Raw genomic sequence first — 17,780 nt, forward strand, 5'->3', positions numbered from 1 at the left:
AAGTACTGACTTCGGTACTGAAATTGCAAAAACTTTGACGAGACCAGCATTTCCCTCTAGAATTTTGAGCGCTGTTGAACGGATTCTTAAACACCTGTGATTGGCCATTGAGTTCACGTGCTCAACATATATGTCTCTGATTAGCTACAATGATCAACGCTTCAAAAACGTGTCGTCTTCAACGAGCGCTTGCACAAACAGGCGTCTATCAGCGGATCCCTAATATATACACTGATAGACGGCCTGCTTTCAAACGCTCCCGTGTGTATTTGTGTAAGCGCTGGGCGAAGATCATCAAAGACGTCTATTTACAACATGTTTTTGAAGCGTTGATCATTGTAGCCAATCACAGACATATATGTTGAGGGCGTCAACACAATGGCCAACCAGAGGTGTTTACTATCCATCCATCCATCCCCCCCCCCCGAAACATGGGGGATGAAGTGTTGGATTTCAAACAATCATCTATCACAATCCAATTTCATGACACTTGCAGTGTTTGACACTCCTTGGATAAATACAGCTTTTTTTAATTTAAAGGAGCTAAACGTTAGAATTTATATGTGAAGGACTCAGGATGTTTTTGCCAGGAAAATCAAAAGGATGTGATTTTATGCGTGCTCCTGAGAGCACCTCTTTTGTTAGATTAGCGATGGAGTCCACTAACATCAAATGCAGAGCACAACACAAACTAAAATAAAAGTTTGCTGTTTCACAGTAACAGCAATATAAACAATGTTAGTCTCTAATGATTCAACGAGGTCAACTACAATGACACATGAAGCAAATGCTTAACCAATGTTCAGGATAATGCCAAAAGAGCTATTCTGTACTGTATGTGTGATGCAAAGCTGGTGCAAACATATCCACATGATCAGATACTTCCTTAACTGCTGGTTTTCACTGCTCTCATTAATGCTGTGTGTTTATATTGATATTTGAGGAAAGCATGCAGTACATATCGGGGCCTTGAATCAAGATTGGTTTCTTGTATGTGTGCAAGAGTGTGCGCACAAGCAATAAGTTCAGTTCAGTCAATGGCCACCGGTGACGCTAATAACAAGGGATTCTGAATTCTACATATAGCCACTTTTACTTTTTTTATTTAGCCAAGAGCTTACTTAAACTGATTCACTTACAGATAAGTACGTTTAAAGAGAAAAATCGGACTATGCACATACTATGCTGATGACAAAATTTGTCATGCACACTGTACTTTGGACTTAACAGAAACCTTACCTGCAAGGGACATTTACACACTGCTTTTGTAAATGTTTAAAATATTAATATTTAATGATATTATATATATTTTTATGCTTTTGTGTTGTTTTCCAGTAAATATATTTTAACATCCTTAAAACAAGATCATTTTTGAGAGAATGTCTTGAATTAAGTTTATTTTCCACTCTTTCTGTTTGTTTTGTTGTAAGATATGTTTAAAACAAAGCATTTATTATACATACAGTACACACACACGACTGAATAAAATCATTTGAACTAATAAAACTGCTTTGCAAATAGTGTTTTAAGAATATTTAAATATTTTTTACTTGAACAAAATTAGAACAAAAATTTCATTAACACATTTTTATTTATTAAATTTTTTTTTCAGTCCAAGAGTCTGCGTAATACTCCTCATTCCATCATATGTCCTCTTGAGATACAGAAAGTGTGTATGTGTGCGACGACTTGTCATGTCAGAGTGCAGTGTGCTATCTTGTTTATTCTCAAGTGTCTGTGGCATTGTTTACGTGTCACTTGAACCTTTAGATCAGGGCCTGCACTCAGTGTCTGCTGCAACACATGACCTGCCATGTCATTGCTTTACAACACAGTAAAGGCTGGCAGATTGTCACAGGCCATTAAGATGGCTTCCATGAAAATAATAGCAACCGTAGATGGAGAAGACAAAATGAGATGAAATGTCATCATGTGTTGTCTCCATGTTCTGATCACCCTTAGGAAAGCCCTTGCTAATCAAATTATATTGAGATTATAATACACACACATACACACCCGCACCCACACCCAGTGTCACTGTGAAGTTTGGCAGTGGAAAGGTGGCAGTAAGCTTATATCTATAAACGCATGGACTTATCTATTTGATTAGTCAGCTAGCGGATCCTTTAAATCTCCAGGACCTCCCTTAGGACGAATGACCACTTTAACAGTAAATGTATCTTTTATACAAGATGGTTACAAAGACCACCCTTACAAAAAAGCACAGCAATAGTACCGTGATGCAGTATAATGATATCAAATTATATTACCTGGGTACCATAATATAGTATGGTGCTGAATCAGTAATATATTAATATATCATGATATTGCCGAAATAAACTAAAAAAAAAAAAAAAAAAAAAATCCTAATAATTTAAATGCACTTTACCATTCAAAAGTTCGAGGTTTTATACGTCTACATGCTCACCAATGCTGCATTCATTTGATGAAAACTACAGTAAAAACAGTGCAATTGTGAAGTATTATTATACAATTTGAAATAACTTTCCTATTTTAATATTTAAATTGTATAATAATACTTCTGATGGCAAAGCTGAATTTCAGCATCATTTCTCCAGTCTCAGTCACATGATCCTTCAGAAATCATTCTAATATACTGATTTGCTGCCCTAGAAACATATTATTATCAATATTTTTGTGGAAACTGTGATATGTGGATATTTTTTTTTTGTTGAAGAGTAAAAAGTTCAGTACAACAGCATTTATTGAAAATAGATGTTTTTTTTGTAATAATGTAAAGGTGTTTGACCGATTCAATGCATTCTTGCTGAAAATAAATATAAAAAAATATGCAAAATAGAAGTAATTGTAAAAGTGGTTTCAGATTTCTGGATCCCATTGTATAAATACATTGTAAAAATGGTAGTTCCCTGGTAATTTGGGGTTTGCTCATGTTTCCCTTAGTTAAGAAATGTAAAAAAAAAAAAAAAAAAAAAAAAAAACTTGAATAAATTGTGTCAGGATAACAGCATGTTAAAGAGTTCCACAAAATGACTATTTTATTGTGCTCATATTGCATTTGCAAAACATGGTGGAAAGGAAGGCCCCTTTGTATCTGTTCCCATCTGACTATATTCTCTTTGATCCACATTGATCCCCCTACTCACTGTTTTCCTTTTCACTGAAGAGGTCGGGGTTAAGGTTAAGCTGTGCTTTATTCTTCTCTCACACACTCTCCAGGCATTATAATAGAGTCTGCAGCACAGGTCAGGAAGTATGACACACCTTGAGCGTTTGTGAAGAAATGTGCTGTATAGATTCCTCACTCCCATCGCGTCTGCTGTGAAACCATCTTTTTCATCCTTTGCCAGAGAGTTCAGGTGTGTTAAAACCATTACTGTGTGATAATGTCCCCTGTCATTGCGCTGTTCCCTTTTATGGCCCTTGATAGATGTGTGTGTGTGTGTGAGCAGAATGATGGGAAATGGAGAGCTCTGATGCCGGAGGATCAATGGGGAAGCTTGGTTAAGAAGTTTTTGCCGTGTGGTGTGGCTAGATGATATTAGAACATGTGCGTGGGCTCTTTTTGCTCGTCTCTTGAGGGAAAACGTAAAGTCTGCATCAGTTAGAAGCAGGCAAGCAGCGTACACAGCTACAAAAAGCAACAATGGCACCCACAATAAAGACCAAAAGCAGGGGGAAAAAATGAAAGATGCTGTGTTGAAATAGTTCAAATAGTGTTTCATTCGATTTCAGAACGGTTGCGATGGTAAAACAACAGCTATTAGAGACTTCAGCCAGTAAGATATTCTTTTTCCTATTTTCTTTTTTGTTTCTCTTTCTTTATGGATTATCTATTTAAAAACAAGTACCATAGTTGTAACAATATTTAGTGTGCAATGACAAACAAGAGTGTACACAATAAAGACAAGAATATGTATCTATTTTAAAGCACATGTGGCAAGTTCTTAGAAATGTACTTTTTATATTTTTTTTAGTTTCGTGTTTTTTTTTAATCATGTTCAAGAAAAGACTTGTCAACTTAAAAACCTGTCAAATCCCACAGCATTTTCAATAAATATAACAAACATTTTATTTATTGAGCGATGTATCATCGTCCTCATGTGGCACATATTGTAAAATGACATATTAAGTCACTATACAGTCACTTTTGCAATTATTATCATTTTTTAATCAGTCTCCTTCCAAGTAATCTCCTACGTTTGGAAATAATGCAAATAAGTAGGGAAGTAGAAGTATAATATTATGTTGGTGCAATTTTAAGAGTCAAAATAGACAGCAGCGACCCTGCAGCTAAATGCCTAAACTAAACTACCAGCTAAATATGTCTGTCTCAGATACAAGTTGAACACAAATAAAGGATTCAAGTAAATAAGCTATTTTAATAAGTTGGCTAGAGCTGTGATGCTGCAGTTAGCTCCCATGCCCCTGAAGTTGACAACAAATGCATTAGAAGTCATCAATAATGTTGTTAACGTTGCTGTTACTACAGCTTTCACCACATCAGTGAAAGCTGAACTGCTGTCATGTTCTCTGGCAGCTGTCTGAGCTTCGGCACAACTAGAACATTCCCAGTTCTTCATCACATTACGCTCAGTTGACGTATTGATTTTTTATTTAAATTGAGACAGGTTAGCAACATGGCAATTGTTTGCTTCTAACTATGGAAGTGTGAGTGCTGTGTTTGTAAGGGATTATATCAAATTACAGTCTCTTTTTTGATACCTTGGCACGTCCCAGAGAACTTGAGGAATGATTTGCACCATCTTTGGTTTTGGAGGATGCCAAGTCCTAAAACTTTTTATCTGAAAGCTGAAACACTTTCTTAAAGGGAAAGTTCACCCAAAAATGAACATTCTGTAATTTATCCATGTGGATCTATCATTTTTTAGGAATGCCCTTGCAACTCTTGACAATATAATGGAAGTGATGGATAAACCAAAAAGTATCATAAATGTGGTCCTTATGGTTTAATCATATCCCTTTGGGAAGCTGGGAGGTGACAAGTCATACTTATAGGGACAAGTGTGCTCAAATCACTGTGGTCGAGTTAGTACCTCATCTTTATTAATTACAAAAAATACAGCAAGTTTTGTTTTAACTCTACTTCTACAAAATGATGAACAAATAATGCACATTGTGTTTTTGCTACTCTTGCTAAAAATCAATTTATGAAGCCAATGTATACTTAGTTAGGCTACATGTTGTATCTTAATTATACAACACTTTCCCACTCATAATTTCGACTTTGAGGTGGCACATGTGCGCTCAACTTGTAAATACAATCTTTCTGACATGATTTGAACACTGTAATACAACAGCTTTGTGTGAGAATCAGACCAAAATTTAAGTTTAACTGAAACTCAATCAATAACTCTCCTTGGCATGTTCATGAGAGTTCTTTCATGAACAAATTATTTAATTGAGCTCAATCTTTTTTATAAATTGTAGGATGCAGTTCACAAAACTGGTCTGAATGAAAACACACCGATCGGGTTTGGAATATTGCAGTCATTTGAACTTTTGTCATGACATGACATGAGCATTATTTTGAGTGAACTCAGAGAATTTTGGGGCACACTCAGATTTTCTGATGTAATAATAAGATTTGATGGCACTTTGAGCTTTATCTAGTTCTTCCATGCCTGGTGTTTGAAATGCTCAGTTTCCTTTGCTAAGTCCACAGCTAAGAACTGAGAGAGGGAGAAGAACACACAAAGCTCTAGGGATGGGAATGCGGTCCCTGATGAAAAGAACCACGTTGGTTCATCCACCCATATCTATATTATGCATAAAAGCAACTGTATTTTTAGGAAGGAATGTAACACTGGAATTCAGACACTGCTACATTTCATCAAACATTGTGGATGCTATGGGACCTGTTAATCTCAGTGCAATATAATAATGTGGTCTTGTTGTTTTTTTTAGATTTCTTGACTCCAGAAACATGTGGGGTGGCTATAATGATGGTGACCAGCAAGGTCATGTGAGTGCACGAATGGAGACCAGCTTACCCATGGGTACCACCAGCATTTCTGTATCCCAGCAACAGTCTCCGAAGAAGTTTGCTCCTGTTGTGGCTCCTAAGCCCAAGTTCAACCCCTATAAACAACTTGAGGGAACACACGAGGGATCTGGTAAGATTTATAGCCTTGACTTTTTTAATTATTAGCATTTGTACATATTTGCATATGACCATGGTCAGAACGCATGTACGGGTTTGCAAAATGTGTTTTTCCACTGGAGGATCAGAACTGGGAAGCCATGATCGACTTGGAGTCAAAATGCAGAGAAACGATGCAGCAAATTGAATTACACAGACTAAAATGTGGCTTTTACGCAAAAACTCAAGATGCAAAATTTGCTTGAAATATCCAAGGATGTTACTGTACCAGGACTGCAGGACACAAGGGCTCTTGGTCTATCTTGCATCATACTAAAACGTCTTGTCTGGCTCTTTGAAGCTGTCGTCTTGCCAATGTCATTTTATTTTGGAGGACAGGTGACCATCTAACCATGAAAGTCCGACACTGGTAGCCATTTATATGCCGAGTCTATCTTAGCATTTAAAAAAAAAGACATTTGGAAAACACACTCACACATTGAAATCAGACTGTAGGCTCTGTGGCTTTTTCAACTTTCAATTTCATGGCAGTGCATTATCTCTCAGTATAACTGAGACCACTATACAACAAAATCTGTAGACTAATTGTTATACATTCGTTATACATAAGGTCTGAATGATTTGTTCGCAAAACACACTGATTTGGTTGTCAAGTTAAACCTGGAATATAACTAGGGATGGCCCGATACCGATACTGGCATCGGGGATCGGGCCGATACTGTCCTAATATACTCGTACTCGTACTCATAAAAATTCGCCGATACCACGTACATTTTGCAAAACGAAACTGGCCGCCGCGAGTGCTTTGTCGAGGTGAACTGAGGCATAGGAAAGTATAATGTCGGCGGTTTGGGCTCATTTCAAGATAAGGGGTGATGACAACAGCAAGGCAGACTGTGAGTTATGTTCAGCTAAGGTGTCGAGAGGAGGGAAAGAAAGTACATCGTTTAACACCAGCAATCTAATTAAACATCTGAAGACGCATCATAGATCTGATGGCCGAGCGCGCGCGCGGGCGGTAATGCACTCACTCTGTGTGTGCGGGTTACGGGAGAATAAAACGATTCGCGGGACTCCCGCAAACTAGAAATATCTATGAATAAAACATAAAAACTAAAAGATTTTTATTCATCTCTTGCAGAAAAGCAACAAGAACAACTACAACAAAATAGAAACGATTTACAGGCCAGAGTTTCTATTCATAACATGGTTACAGCGTTGAGCGATGTAGCCAATCACAGACATATGTGTTGATTTCTTGAACGCAATGGCCAATCAGAAGCATTTAAGATAGACTCCCCTCACCGCTCAAAACGGACTTTTTTGTTCAGTGCTGAATTCTGTATGCTGGCAAATCCTCTAATTATAACAAACAAAGTGTGGATATTATGAAAGATTGATTGTGCAGTCAGCTTCATTGATAATAACAGAGATGTGAGAGATCGCGATGAACTGTCAGCTTTTAGGATTTATTAAGGGAGCGCACTTTGCGCGCATTCAGTCATGCCAGACCATACACGCAGTAGCCTGCTTGCTTTTATGTTAAATTAACAGTGGTTTGTGTGTTAATACATTTATTATTTTACTAATTTTTATTTATTTTTAGACTTGTTAAAACAAGCAGAGAAGAAAATAAAAACAGTCTTCTAACCTGTGTTCTAAAATAGTCGTCTTCTTTTCTGGGAGCCTATTACTTTTGCGGTAGAAATATCGGTATCGGTACTCGGTATCGGCAAGTACACAAATGTAAATACTCGTACTCTTATCGGTTTGAAAAAAAATGGTATCGGGCCATCCCTAAATATAACACATGAGTCATATGAACTTGGATACAAAACAAAAAAATTATATAGACTTTACTTGTTATAAATTGGCTCCTAAAAGCTCCCAAAACTTAATCCAAAATTCAAAATATATGAATGTTTTTGCATTTTATTTTTTAAAGAAATATTAAACCAAGTTTATTTGAAAGAAATATAGTAAAAGAATATTGTCTGTCAAAAGACAGTCCGAAAATTCAGTTGAGAGTTCATTGTTTCCTGTGGAAGCGGTGGACTGATCAATGGCTTTTTTTTACTTGATTGATAAATTAATAAAGAAAAGCAATTGGCAATTAAAAAGTTGCATTTAAAAATTATAAATTTTTCTTATTTATTTGTATTTTTACATTTAACTAGTATTTTTAACAACAATTAAATTCAGTTATAAATGTCCATTTATTTGTCAATTTGAAATATGATTTATTATTTTTAGTGTAATATTTAATTGCACTTTTAAACATAAACCATTTTAAATGTTTTTTAATTTGTCAATTTGAGAAGTAATTTATCCATTTACATTTTTATTTTCAAATTAATCAATTGATAATTCCTTTATTTTATTTTTAAGTGGCACTTCTAATCATCCATATAAGAACCCCCTTTTTTGTTAGGTTTTTGATAATAAAATAGATCAATTGTTTAAAATAAGCCTTTGTGTAACATGTCTTTAGCTAATGTGATGGATAACAACTGTGGTTATTCTGTTAGGACACCTGTGGGAATTTAACTGATCCACTAAAATCACCTTGAGACCACCTGGTTAAAAGCAATGAAATTCATTGACTTAAGTGTCGAAATACTTTGTGTATCCACTGTACAATTTTTTTTTTTAAAGTCCTCTGTTCATTTGGTTCAACATTAATGACCAAAATCACCAAGCCAAGCTCATTTACATTAGTGCTTCATCAGTGAGTCTGTTGGCGGTGAATGTGTGAGTTGTTCATGTGTAATCGCCTCACACGATGTCTAATCAGGACTCTGTGCTGTATGTGAGAAGGTCTATGTTGGAGACGTAAATGTTTATGGGACTGTTTTTGGACTTGTTGGCTTTAGTCCAGGTGTTCAGTAGCATGTGATGTTCACATTCACTGAAGGTCTTGGGTGGCACATTCTATTAGAGAAAGATGGCCCCAGTGTCACTGTTCAGCCCCTGATGGGTGGCAGGTGCCAAGAATGTGTCCATCTGCTGTGCCAGCTCCCTCCCCCTGTCATCTTTCTCTTGCCCCGCTGCTCAGGCTCTCATTGTCCCTGTCTCTGATGATATTCCTGGAAAAGAGACTCTGATTATGATGTATGTGTTGGAGTTTGTTTGAATGTCATTACTAGTTATTGCTATTGTCCCTTACATAAAAAGTTAATTAGTTACATTATAGCATGGTAGCAAATTATTGCTATATTTGTATTACCATTAGAGATGTAGCTCTAAAAAGTAAGGACCCGTTACCACAACAAATGTGTGGTTGCAACTTAAAAATTCTAATTTATTGTTTTAATTAAACCTTTTAAGTTGCAAACATTATTTTGTTGAGTTCTGTTGACATAATAATGTTGATCATTACATCAACCCAATATTTAAACTAAAATGTCTGCGTTAATTGATTTAAAAATAAAAAATGTTGTAGTAACTTTATCAAATTTTCTTGATAACTTTTGAAATTAGGCAGTGGATTTCTAGGCTCCAGTATGCTTTGCATAGGACTGGATAAGGAGAATAAATGTTGAAATTAAGTGTTATTTATTAGTGAAAGAAAATACATGTTAGTGTTTAATGTTGTTATGTTTTCCATTTAAAAGAGTTTCTGAAATGTTAAAGTTTGTGTGGTTTTCATTGTGCTGAATAGTAGTTACAGTTAAGCAGTACATTGACTCCATAAGCAACGACTGTGCTAATGCCATTGACAAGTAATATCTTACTTGTTCATTAAATAAACATGCTAAGTAAGTTTCATTAAGCTTGTGCTACAAACTGAAATGGATTGGATTAATTGGTTCCAGGGTTACAACCCAAATAAGTGAGTGACTTTGAATTTGTTACAAATTAAGTTCCTCTAACTCAATGTAGCTTGTTGGTTGAATGTGATTTCATAACTACTGTAATTTCATAAATTACTGTACCATTAGAGATGGTATAATAGTATATAACGTGCAGCATGGCAGAATAACATTTATGCTTTAATTTGATAAAAAAATGCAGTTTAATCAGTAATATTGTGAAATATTATTAGCGGTTTAGAATTTCTTTTTTAATATGTTTTAAAATGTAAATTATTCAATTCAAAATTATTCAATGCTCAAAAGAACAGCATCAATTTAAAACCATTTTTTTCATGTCACTTGACTGTCAATCTAAGGCATCCTTTCTGAATAAAAGCATTGATTTCTTTCTTTTTTTTATGGAAATCTTACTCACCTTAAACCTTTTAGTTTACATTTGATAATATAAATTTTTCTAATACCACAAGATAAATTAATAAAATGAAATGAAGTTTCTTTTGTCTCAAAAGTACTTCATTTGCTGGATTATTTATTGTTTGTTTGTTTGTAATTTCTAGCATATGGTGTACCTTATGTCCCATAGCACACTGTCTTAATTATCATGGCAAATGTAAAACAAAAAAATAAAAATAATAAACATAATACAATTGCACCAGATTTCTATTTTAAACCTACACTCTAAAAAACGATTCGTTGGCTGAACAACCATTACTTATAAAAGTTATTAGATTTAACACAAAAAAATAAGTATTCATAACTTTTCAACCTCTACTTAACATATTTAGTGTGTGTAACACAAAAATATAAGTAACTAGGTGAACTTAAATGTATGCATAAATAAAATGAAAAAACATAAGTCATGTCAACTACTATAATAATTGCTTCAAAATTAAGTAAATCGAGCATAACTTTTTAAGTAACTATACGAGCCACGTGATATGCAATTTCCCGTGATGCCTTTCCAGCCAAAAATTGGAGCCATTTTGTGAAGCACATTATGTGAAGACGCTGAAAAGAGGTAAGCTTAACTTTTTTTTAACTTCAATCGTTTATTGCATTTTTGGTCAAGAAACTAACTTTTAAACTGAATTTCAGAATTGCTACGAATTTTGCATCAACAATTAGAAACGTGTTACGAACACCTATGTAGTCTACAAGTTAATGTATGAAATGAGTGACTTTGCACGAGAGTATATTTGAATTATTAAGCGAGTGTGCTTCCATCGAATAGGCTATCAAGTGTCAAGTGTTTATAGAGTCAGAGTATTTATTGTGTTTTTCGAAATATATGACCATGACGTTGGCACGTATGCATTAATGGTTTGTTCACACCGAACGCGAATTTAATCATTTGCGCGAGTAGATTACAAAGTCAATGCACGAATAGACGCACGAAGACACGAATAGACGCATCATTCGCGCCGGGCGTCGCGAATGACGCGAATTGGGTGACGCGTTTGCCGCGAACATCTTCCAAGCAAGTTGAAAAATTTGAACTCGAGCAGATTCAGCGTCTAACGCGATAGAGGCGTATTTGACGCTCTATTCGCGTTCGGTTTGAACACACCATAAGAGGACAATTCGGACGGCGCTTTCCCCCACGGATAAATTCGTAGGCCTACTTTATTAACGAAATGTAGTTGTCATTTATTATATGCAGGCTATGAGTTTTCGGATACATTTTTTTTTACTTTGCATATTTACAAATTCCCATATAGTCTATTCTCTAATATCTATAAATGGATCGCGGGAAAGGGGGGCGGCCAGGCCTTGGGCGCGGGTTAGCCTACTGGTAACGTTCGTTAACATACAAATATTAAATTCGAAAACACATTGGCTACAGCTCCGTGTGCACGATTTATCATTAAATAATGGCGATCTTGATTCAAACACAATATTATTCCTAAATGACAGCTACAACCCTGTCTATTAAACCTTCAAAATTATTATCAAATAAGTAAATACCCTTTAAGCAAAAGTTTGGCTTCAAACAAAGATTGTAGATCTTTATTTACTGTTTGGCTATTCCAGTAGTGACTGACTGTTAAAATGTTTTGAAGAGATTCGTTCAAAACCTCTGGACAAAAGTCTTCATTAATTAACTTGTTTTGTTTAAATTAATAGATATTATTTAATAGACTCATTTTTATATTTATAGGCATTTAATAATGGACCAATTTGTAACATTAAATTATTGTTTTTTTCTTTTTAGATATATTTTTGATAACCAGAAAAAAATGTGTATATATATATATATATATATACACACACACAACCAGTAAGATTGTTTAATGTTTTTAAAAGAAGTCTCTTCTGCCCACCAAACCTTCATTTATTTGATCCAAAATACAGCAAAAACTGTAATATTGTGATTATTATTATTATTAATTTTACAATTTAAAACAACTGTTTTCTATTTGAATATATTTTAAGATGCAATTTAAAAGTTTTGGGTCAATTAGAACTTTTTTTTTTAAAGAAATAAAATAAATTAATACTTTTATCCAGCAAGTATGCATTAAATTGATAAAACGTGAAAGTATAGACATTTATAATGTTGGAAATGTAAGAGGCTGTAAGAGATTTATTTTATTTTAAAATATAAAGGTACATTTCTTTCTCATTCTGTGTTTCAATACAATTGATTTTTTGCAACAGTCTGAACAATAACAAGTGATGTTGCAAGTAAATGCAGATTTCCTGTTTTTTTTAATGTTTTTTTTTTTTTATAGGAATGAAGAGGAACTGGAACATCTCACATTGAGGATCATCACGAAAGGTGGCTCAGCAGATGATCCTTCACAGACTGGGGTAACGCTGGAAGGCATAGAGGTGATGAGTCACGAACGCTGTGCTAAGTGAGCTGGTCAATAGGAATTACGTTTGTGAAACTAATTACATGGAAATGCATGAATTATATCTGTTTATTAAAATAGTTTCTTCCGGAAACAACGGACCATATTATGAGATTCCAAGTCACAGTTCATCTCACTTAGCACGGCGTTCGTGGCTCTACTGGTCGAGACTGTTTTCCAAGATGGCTCCTGCCTGTATACGCGTAATGTACTGTCTTTATAAAGTATCTTCTTATTAAACTGTCTGTACACTTACAAAGTCCTCAATGCTTCGGTTTGCATGTAGGGACCCTCATTATGCTACCGTGTTAGTGTGGGGCTATTTTGAGCCTTGTTAGTGGTATTAACTAGTGATTTACTTTTGCTTATTCTATGCCCCATATACTAGCGTTATAAGCTAAACAGTTTTTAGAGATAAAACTCTACGTACATTCGATTATCATGAAAACGCATCCCAGAGAGCGATCAACTCGGTAACCATGTGTTAATTACCACTAGGTTCATTTTGCACCGGAATTGTCCTTTAAGAGGTTTTTTGTATGTTGCAAAAGTAAATATTGGAAAAATGTAAATCTTTTGAGAAGTGTTGCAAAGGTGAAAAAGTGACCTGTTAAAAGTGATTTTCCATTTGTCGATTTGCCACATTTTGTTACATTTCATGTGTGGTTTCAGGCTTTCAAGCCTTTGGCAAAAAAATAAAAAATAATAAAGCTTTATTGTGTGTGATTTGCATGTTTAATTTATTTTAAGACATTGAAAGTACTGGAGCAGTGCAGTTAGCAGACCAATAGCTGAAGATCTAAAATAAGTTAAAATGGTTGGTTCAGCTCATTTAATTGTCTTATTTTTATATACAAATGAGCTTAAATGTTAAGTTAACGGAACTAAGATTTGTTTTGATTTCAAATGGCCTGCACTGTGTTTGATTTACTTAAAATGTATATGCACCATTTTTGCATCATACTTTTTAAGTAATCCCAACTTGGAATAATTTTACATAAAATAAACAAGAAAACCTTTGTTATATGTACTTAAATATTTGAGTTCACATAACATTCTTTACTTAAAAATATATGTAACGTGATGCATATATTTTTAAGTAAAGAATGTTGCGTGAACTCAAATATTTAAGTACATATAACAACAGTTTTCTTGTTAATTTTAAGTAAAATTATTCCAAGTTGGGATTACTTAAAAAGTATGATGCAAAAATGGTGCATATATATTTTAAGTAAATCCAACACATCATTTTTTAGAGTGTATACTTTTTGTTATTGTTTGTGCTGGGGAAGGTTTTTTTTTAGTTTGCAGGAACATTATGGAAGTTGTTTTGCATAATGTGAAAATGCAAAACCTAAACATAAAAGTTTTGTCAAAAGTATGTGAAATCCTTAGAGTGCCTAGATGTTTTGCTATCAATATTGTGTTATATAAAGTTGCAGCCAACCAGAATAATAAGCCCAACAAGCCATGAATGAAGCTTGAGTTGCATGAGTTATTGATTACTGATTACAGACACGTGGCTCTTGGGCATTACGTAAATATGGGTGAAACCACATAAATGCTCAAAAGTGTTTGTTTGATTTCTTTGCAGTGTCTATCCAGACGGGCATTTTTTATATTCTGTGGACATCAACCTAGCTATAGCTAACGGCTTGCCCTTTGGCAATTGTTAAATTTTTTAAAGTGTATTATTGGGAATTTGTTTCTGCAATAAAAGTGCTCTTTTCTTGCATTAATTGGCTGATAGCGGCTCTGTCAGATAGGGGTTTCCATGGTTACAGTGTGGGCTTTCTGGACCCTAAAAAGCTTTCTGATTAGAAATGTGACTTTAACTTAATCTCTGTGCTGAAAATGGTATTAATTAAGTTATTCTCTTTTTAAACATTTCACAGGAAAATAAGAAAGATAGAGGACCTTGAGGGCTTATTTTATGCTGTAACCCTTCTCCTCTTTGATGGTGTGAGAGCGACAGAGACCTGCCTTTGTTTCAGATGAAAAGTGATGATGAGATTATTGGAGGGAGTTCTCACACGTCAAACAGGCAGCTTTGTGCAAGACAGAGTTATCGAGCTTACTTTGTCCCATTTTAATTTTACCATACCAGAGTGAACAAAGAGAAACATGCTCCACTGCCATCAATGTGCCGAATTAACACATTTTTGTCGTTTTGAATGTTTACTTCAAAGATCAATCTTCTTTTAATGCAATAATCAGGGCTGTCAAAGTTAACGCATTGTAATGAATAAACATAATTTACATTATAACTGGAGAAAAATAATACTAATAATTCAGTTTGACATTGTTCTGTTCTGTATGATTTTTTTAAACTGATTGATACTAATCACAGACGCAGCACAAGTGTCTGTCTCTCACAAAAAAGTCCCTATAGCGTACCACCTGTTTTTCAGTAAATGATGGATAAAGACTCTCTTTACGGGTAATTTATTTGTAAACCAGACTCACAAGGGACTGTTAACAAAAATTAAGTCATTTGCATTCTTTATTCACCTACAAGTAAAACATTCATAGAAGGAGGGAGGGAGGACTGCCATTTAGAAGCAAAAAACATCATACACATGTAAGAATATGTCCATAAAGTGCTGGGGAATGTTGGTATTTTTTTGCAAAGAGGAACATTTCCTGTGGGTTTTGATGGAGTTTAAGAATTACACAATATGTTATTTTTCTATAATAATTTGAAACGATAATTAATGAGCTAGGTTGAAGGCAATATTTTATTCCAATTACACCACATTTTAGACCGTTTTTTTTTTTGCTGATGTTCCTTTAATTCTGCACTAGTTCATTGAAACAGTCTTTCATTAATCTTACAGTTACACATAGTTTAGAGAGCACATGAGAAGAGTTTGTGCACAGGTCTGTCTCACGCTAGAAGGGCTCCCGTGGGCATTGCGGTTCACACTTCTGCAAATTTTAGGGTGTCTCTATCTAAACAAGGTGCTTGAAAAACAGTATCAGACTTATATTATCCAATATTTGCCACAGGAAGTGGATGCGTTGTGTAATATCTCCCTTATGCTACTGTTTATTACCGCCAGCTTGCAGCTGCATATGACAATGTGAAGTCAAGGCTAGAAAAACAGATGAAATACAGTCTTGGCTGATCAAGACTGACAGTGACAAACAGTTTAAAAAAAACAACATTTTTATATTATTTGTTTGTCAGGTATTAATTCAGGACATGTTTCTTATGGATTAGTTTAAACAATACAGTTGGAATGTTTACCTCAGTTGTTTAGTGTTAGCCAACCAAATATCTTTTTGGCACTGAGTACCCTCTTTTTTGGGTGTATATTTTGGAATTGTTTTTATGCTACATTCTGTTCAAGGACCTGTTTAAAGCTGACTATTTATTCAGTCAGAAAATGCCGAATGCAGCCTTTAAAAAATAAAAGTGTTTCTTCTGACACTTTGACTGTTGCCAAAGTAGAATTAGCATGCCTCCTCTATACAGATTTATTCATTCCGTTTTATCATTTAGTATCGACTACATGTGCTGTTAGAGAGTAGTCAGACGGCACACATATTTGAAGTCTGCCTGTTATCACTGTTCGCCACCGTCTGTTGTATTTAGTGCTATGACTTCATGTCTGACTAACCTCTTGACTTATTCTGAGCTTCTGTCTGGAACGTTTCTAATTGAAGGTTGAAAGGCAGATACAGAACATAAAAGCTGTTTTAGGTCCTGTATCTGCCCCTGCGCTATTGTGTGAGAAAATGTGCAGGAAGATAGGGTGAGTCGAGGCCTTGATTCGAGGGCAGTTCATTAGGCCTCTATTACAGTGGATAAGCCCAATTCCTTGGCAAGCTAATTGACTTTTTATTAATGGAGATAAGTGAACGTGTCAATTATCTGAGCAAGGGACAAGGGTACTTTATATTAAGTAAAGAACAAGGAGATAAAGCAAACAGTAATAGGGAATCATTGTAAAGGTGTCTCGTCAAAGTGAGAGTTTTTACAGGGCTAATGAGGTTTTTAATGCTGATGTTCACATTAAACTAATCTGATGGGAAATGTGGAAAAACCTGTGTGTGTGTGCACCTGCATAAGGTATGAAAATGAAAACCCTTTGAATTTACCTGGATTTCTGCATAAATTGGTCTTAAAATTTGACCAAATCTTAAAAAAATAAAAAAATAACAAGCTTGTTTAAGACAGCTGATAAATGTTCATTAATACACGTGTTTGTGTCTTATTTGTTTAAATGCATCAATTCAGATAAAGCCAATCACATTTAATACTAATTAGATGTGATTATTATCACATATAATAATTTCTCTCATTTTTCTTACATGCGAATCTAGACAAGTCTGTCATTCTGCTTTAAAAATAATAAATAAATAGAAATGACACTTGTTTTGTTGGAACTGTGGCCTAACAATCAATGTCCCAAACACATTAATCTGTGGTTCTCATGTATGTTTGGAATCTTTGAATGTCCTGATCCCCTCTCTATCAAAAGGTGGCAACACGCCGGTTCATGGCTTTTATGTCTCTTTAATGTCCTATTTTTATCAATGGGTGACTATTGGCAGATACCCATATCTTTAGCCAGTATTATGTTCTTGTTTTCTACATGACCATGGCACCCTATGATGTGACAAACCTCAAAATTGCCTGTTATGTATATTAGTTTAGAGTTATCCAACTCAGCGCCCAACAGTTAAACACCTGCACGTCTAATTCACAGCGGATAGTCAGTAAAAACAGGAACTTGTTCACTCGGTTGTTCAAGAAAGCAAAACCAAACAAAAGAATGAAGGGCGTGTAAACACCTGCTTTACATAGTTTCCAGACCGTGTTGCTTTTTAGTGACAAGCTTGTGTATTTTTTCGGTATTGAAAGAACAAAGTGGGGCTTTTTTCGATTGCAATTTTACCAGTGTGAAAACAGTGACCTCGACATCTTATTTACTCGTTCTGGGGATGCCTTTAGTTGCTTAACACTTAATGCACAACCTCAAACATACATACCGTATA

General features: G+C 34.9%; 1 protein-coding gene across 2 annotated transcripts in view; it reads left to right on the forward strand.

Annotated features, from left to right (window-relative positions):
- Positions 1-17,780, forward strand: part of lpp (LIM domain containing preferred translocation partner in lipoma) — a 235,255-nt gene that overhangs the window by 82,639 nt on the left and 134,836 nt on the right. For both annotated transcript variants that reach the window (XM_056246335.1, XM_056246334.1), the window contains one exon: positions 5,911-6,119. In XM_056246335.1, the coding sequence (XP_056102310.1) occupies positions 5,930-6,119 (190 nt within the window). In that variant the 5' untranslated portion in view covers positions 5,911-5,929. The remainder of the gene's footprint in view (positions 1-5,910; positions 6,120-17,780) is intronic.

The sequence above is a fragment of the Rhinichthys klamathensis genome, unplaced genomic scaffold (assembly GCF_029890125.1).
Source record: "Rhinichthys klamathensis goyatoka isolate OS25496 unplaced genomic scaffold, OSU_Roscu_1.1 h1tg000036l_1, whole genome shotgun sequence".
Lineage (NCBI taxonomy): Eukaryota > Metazoa > Chordata > Actinopteri > Cypriniformes > Leuciscidae > Rhinichthys > Rhinichthys klamathensis.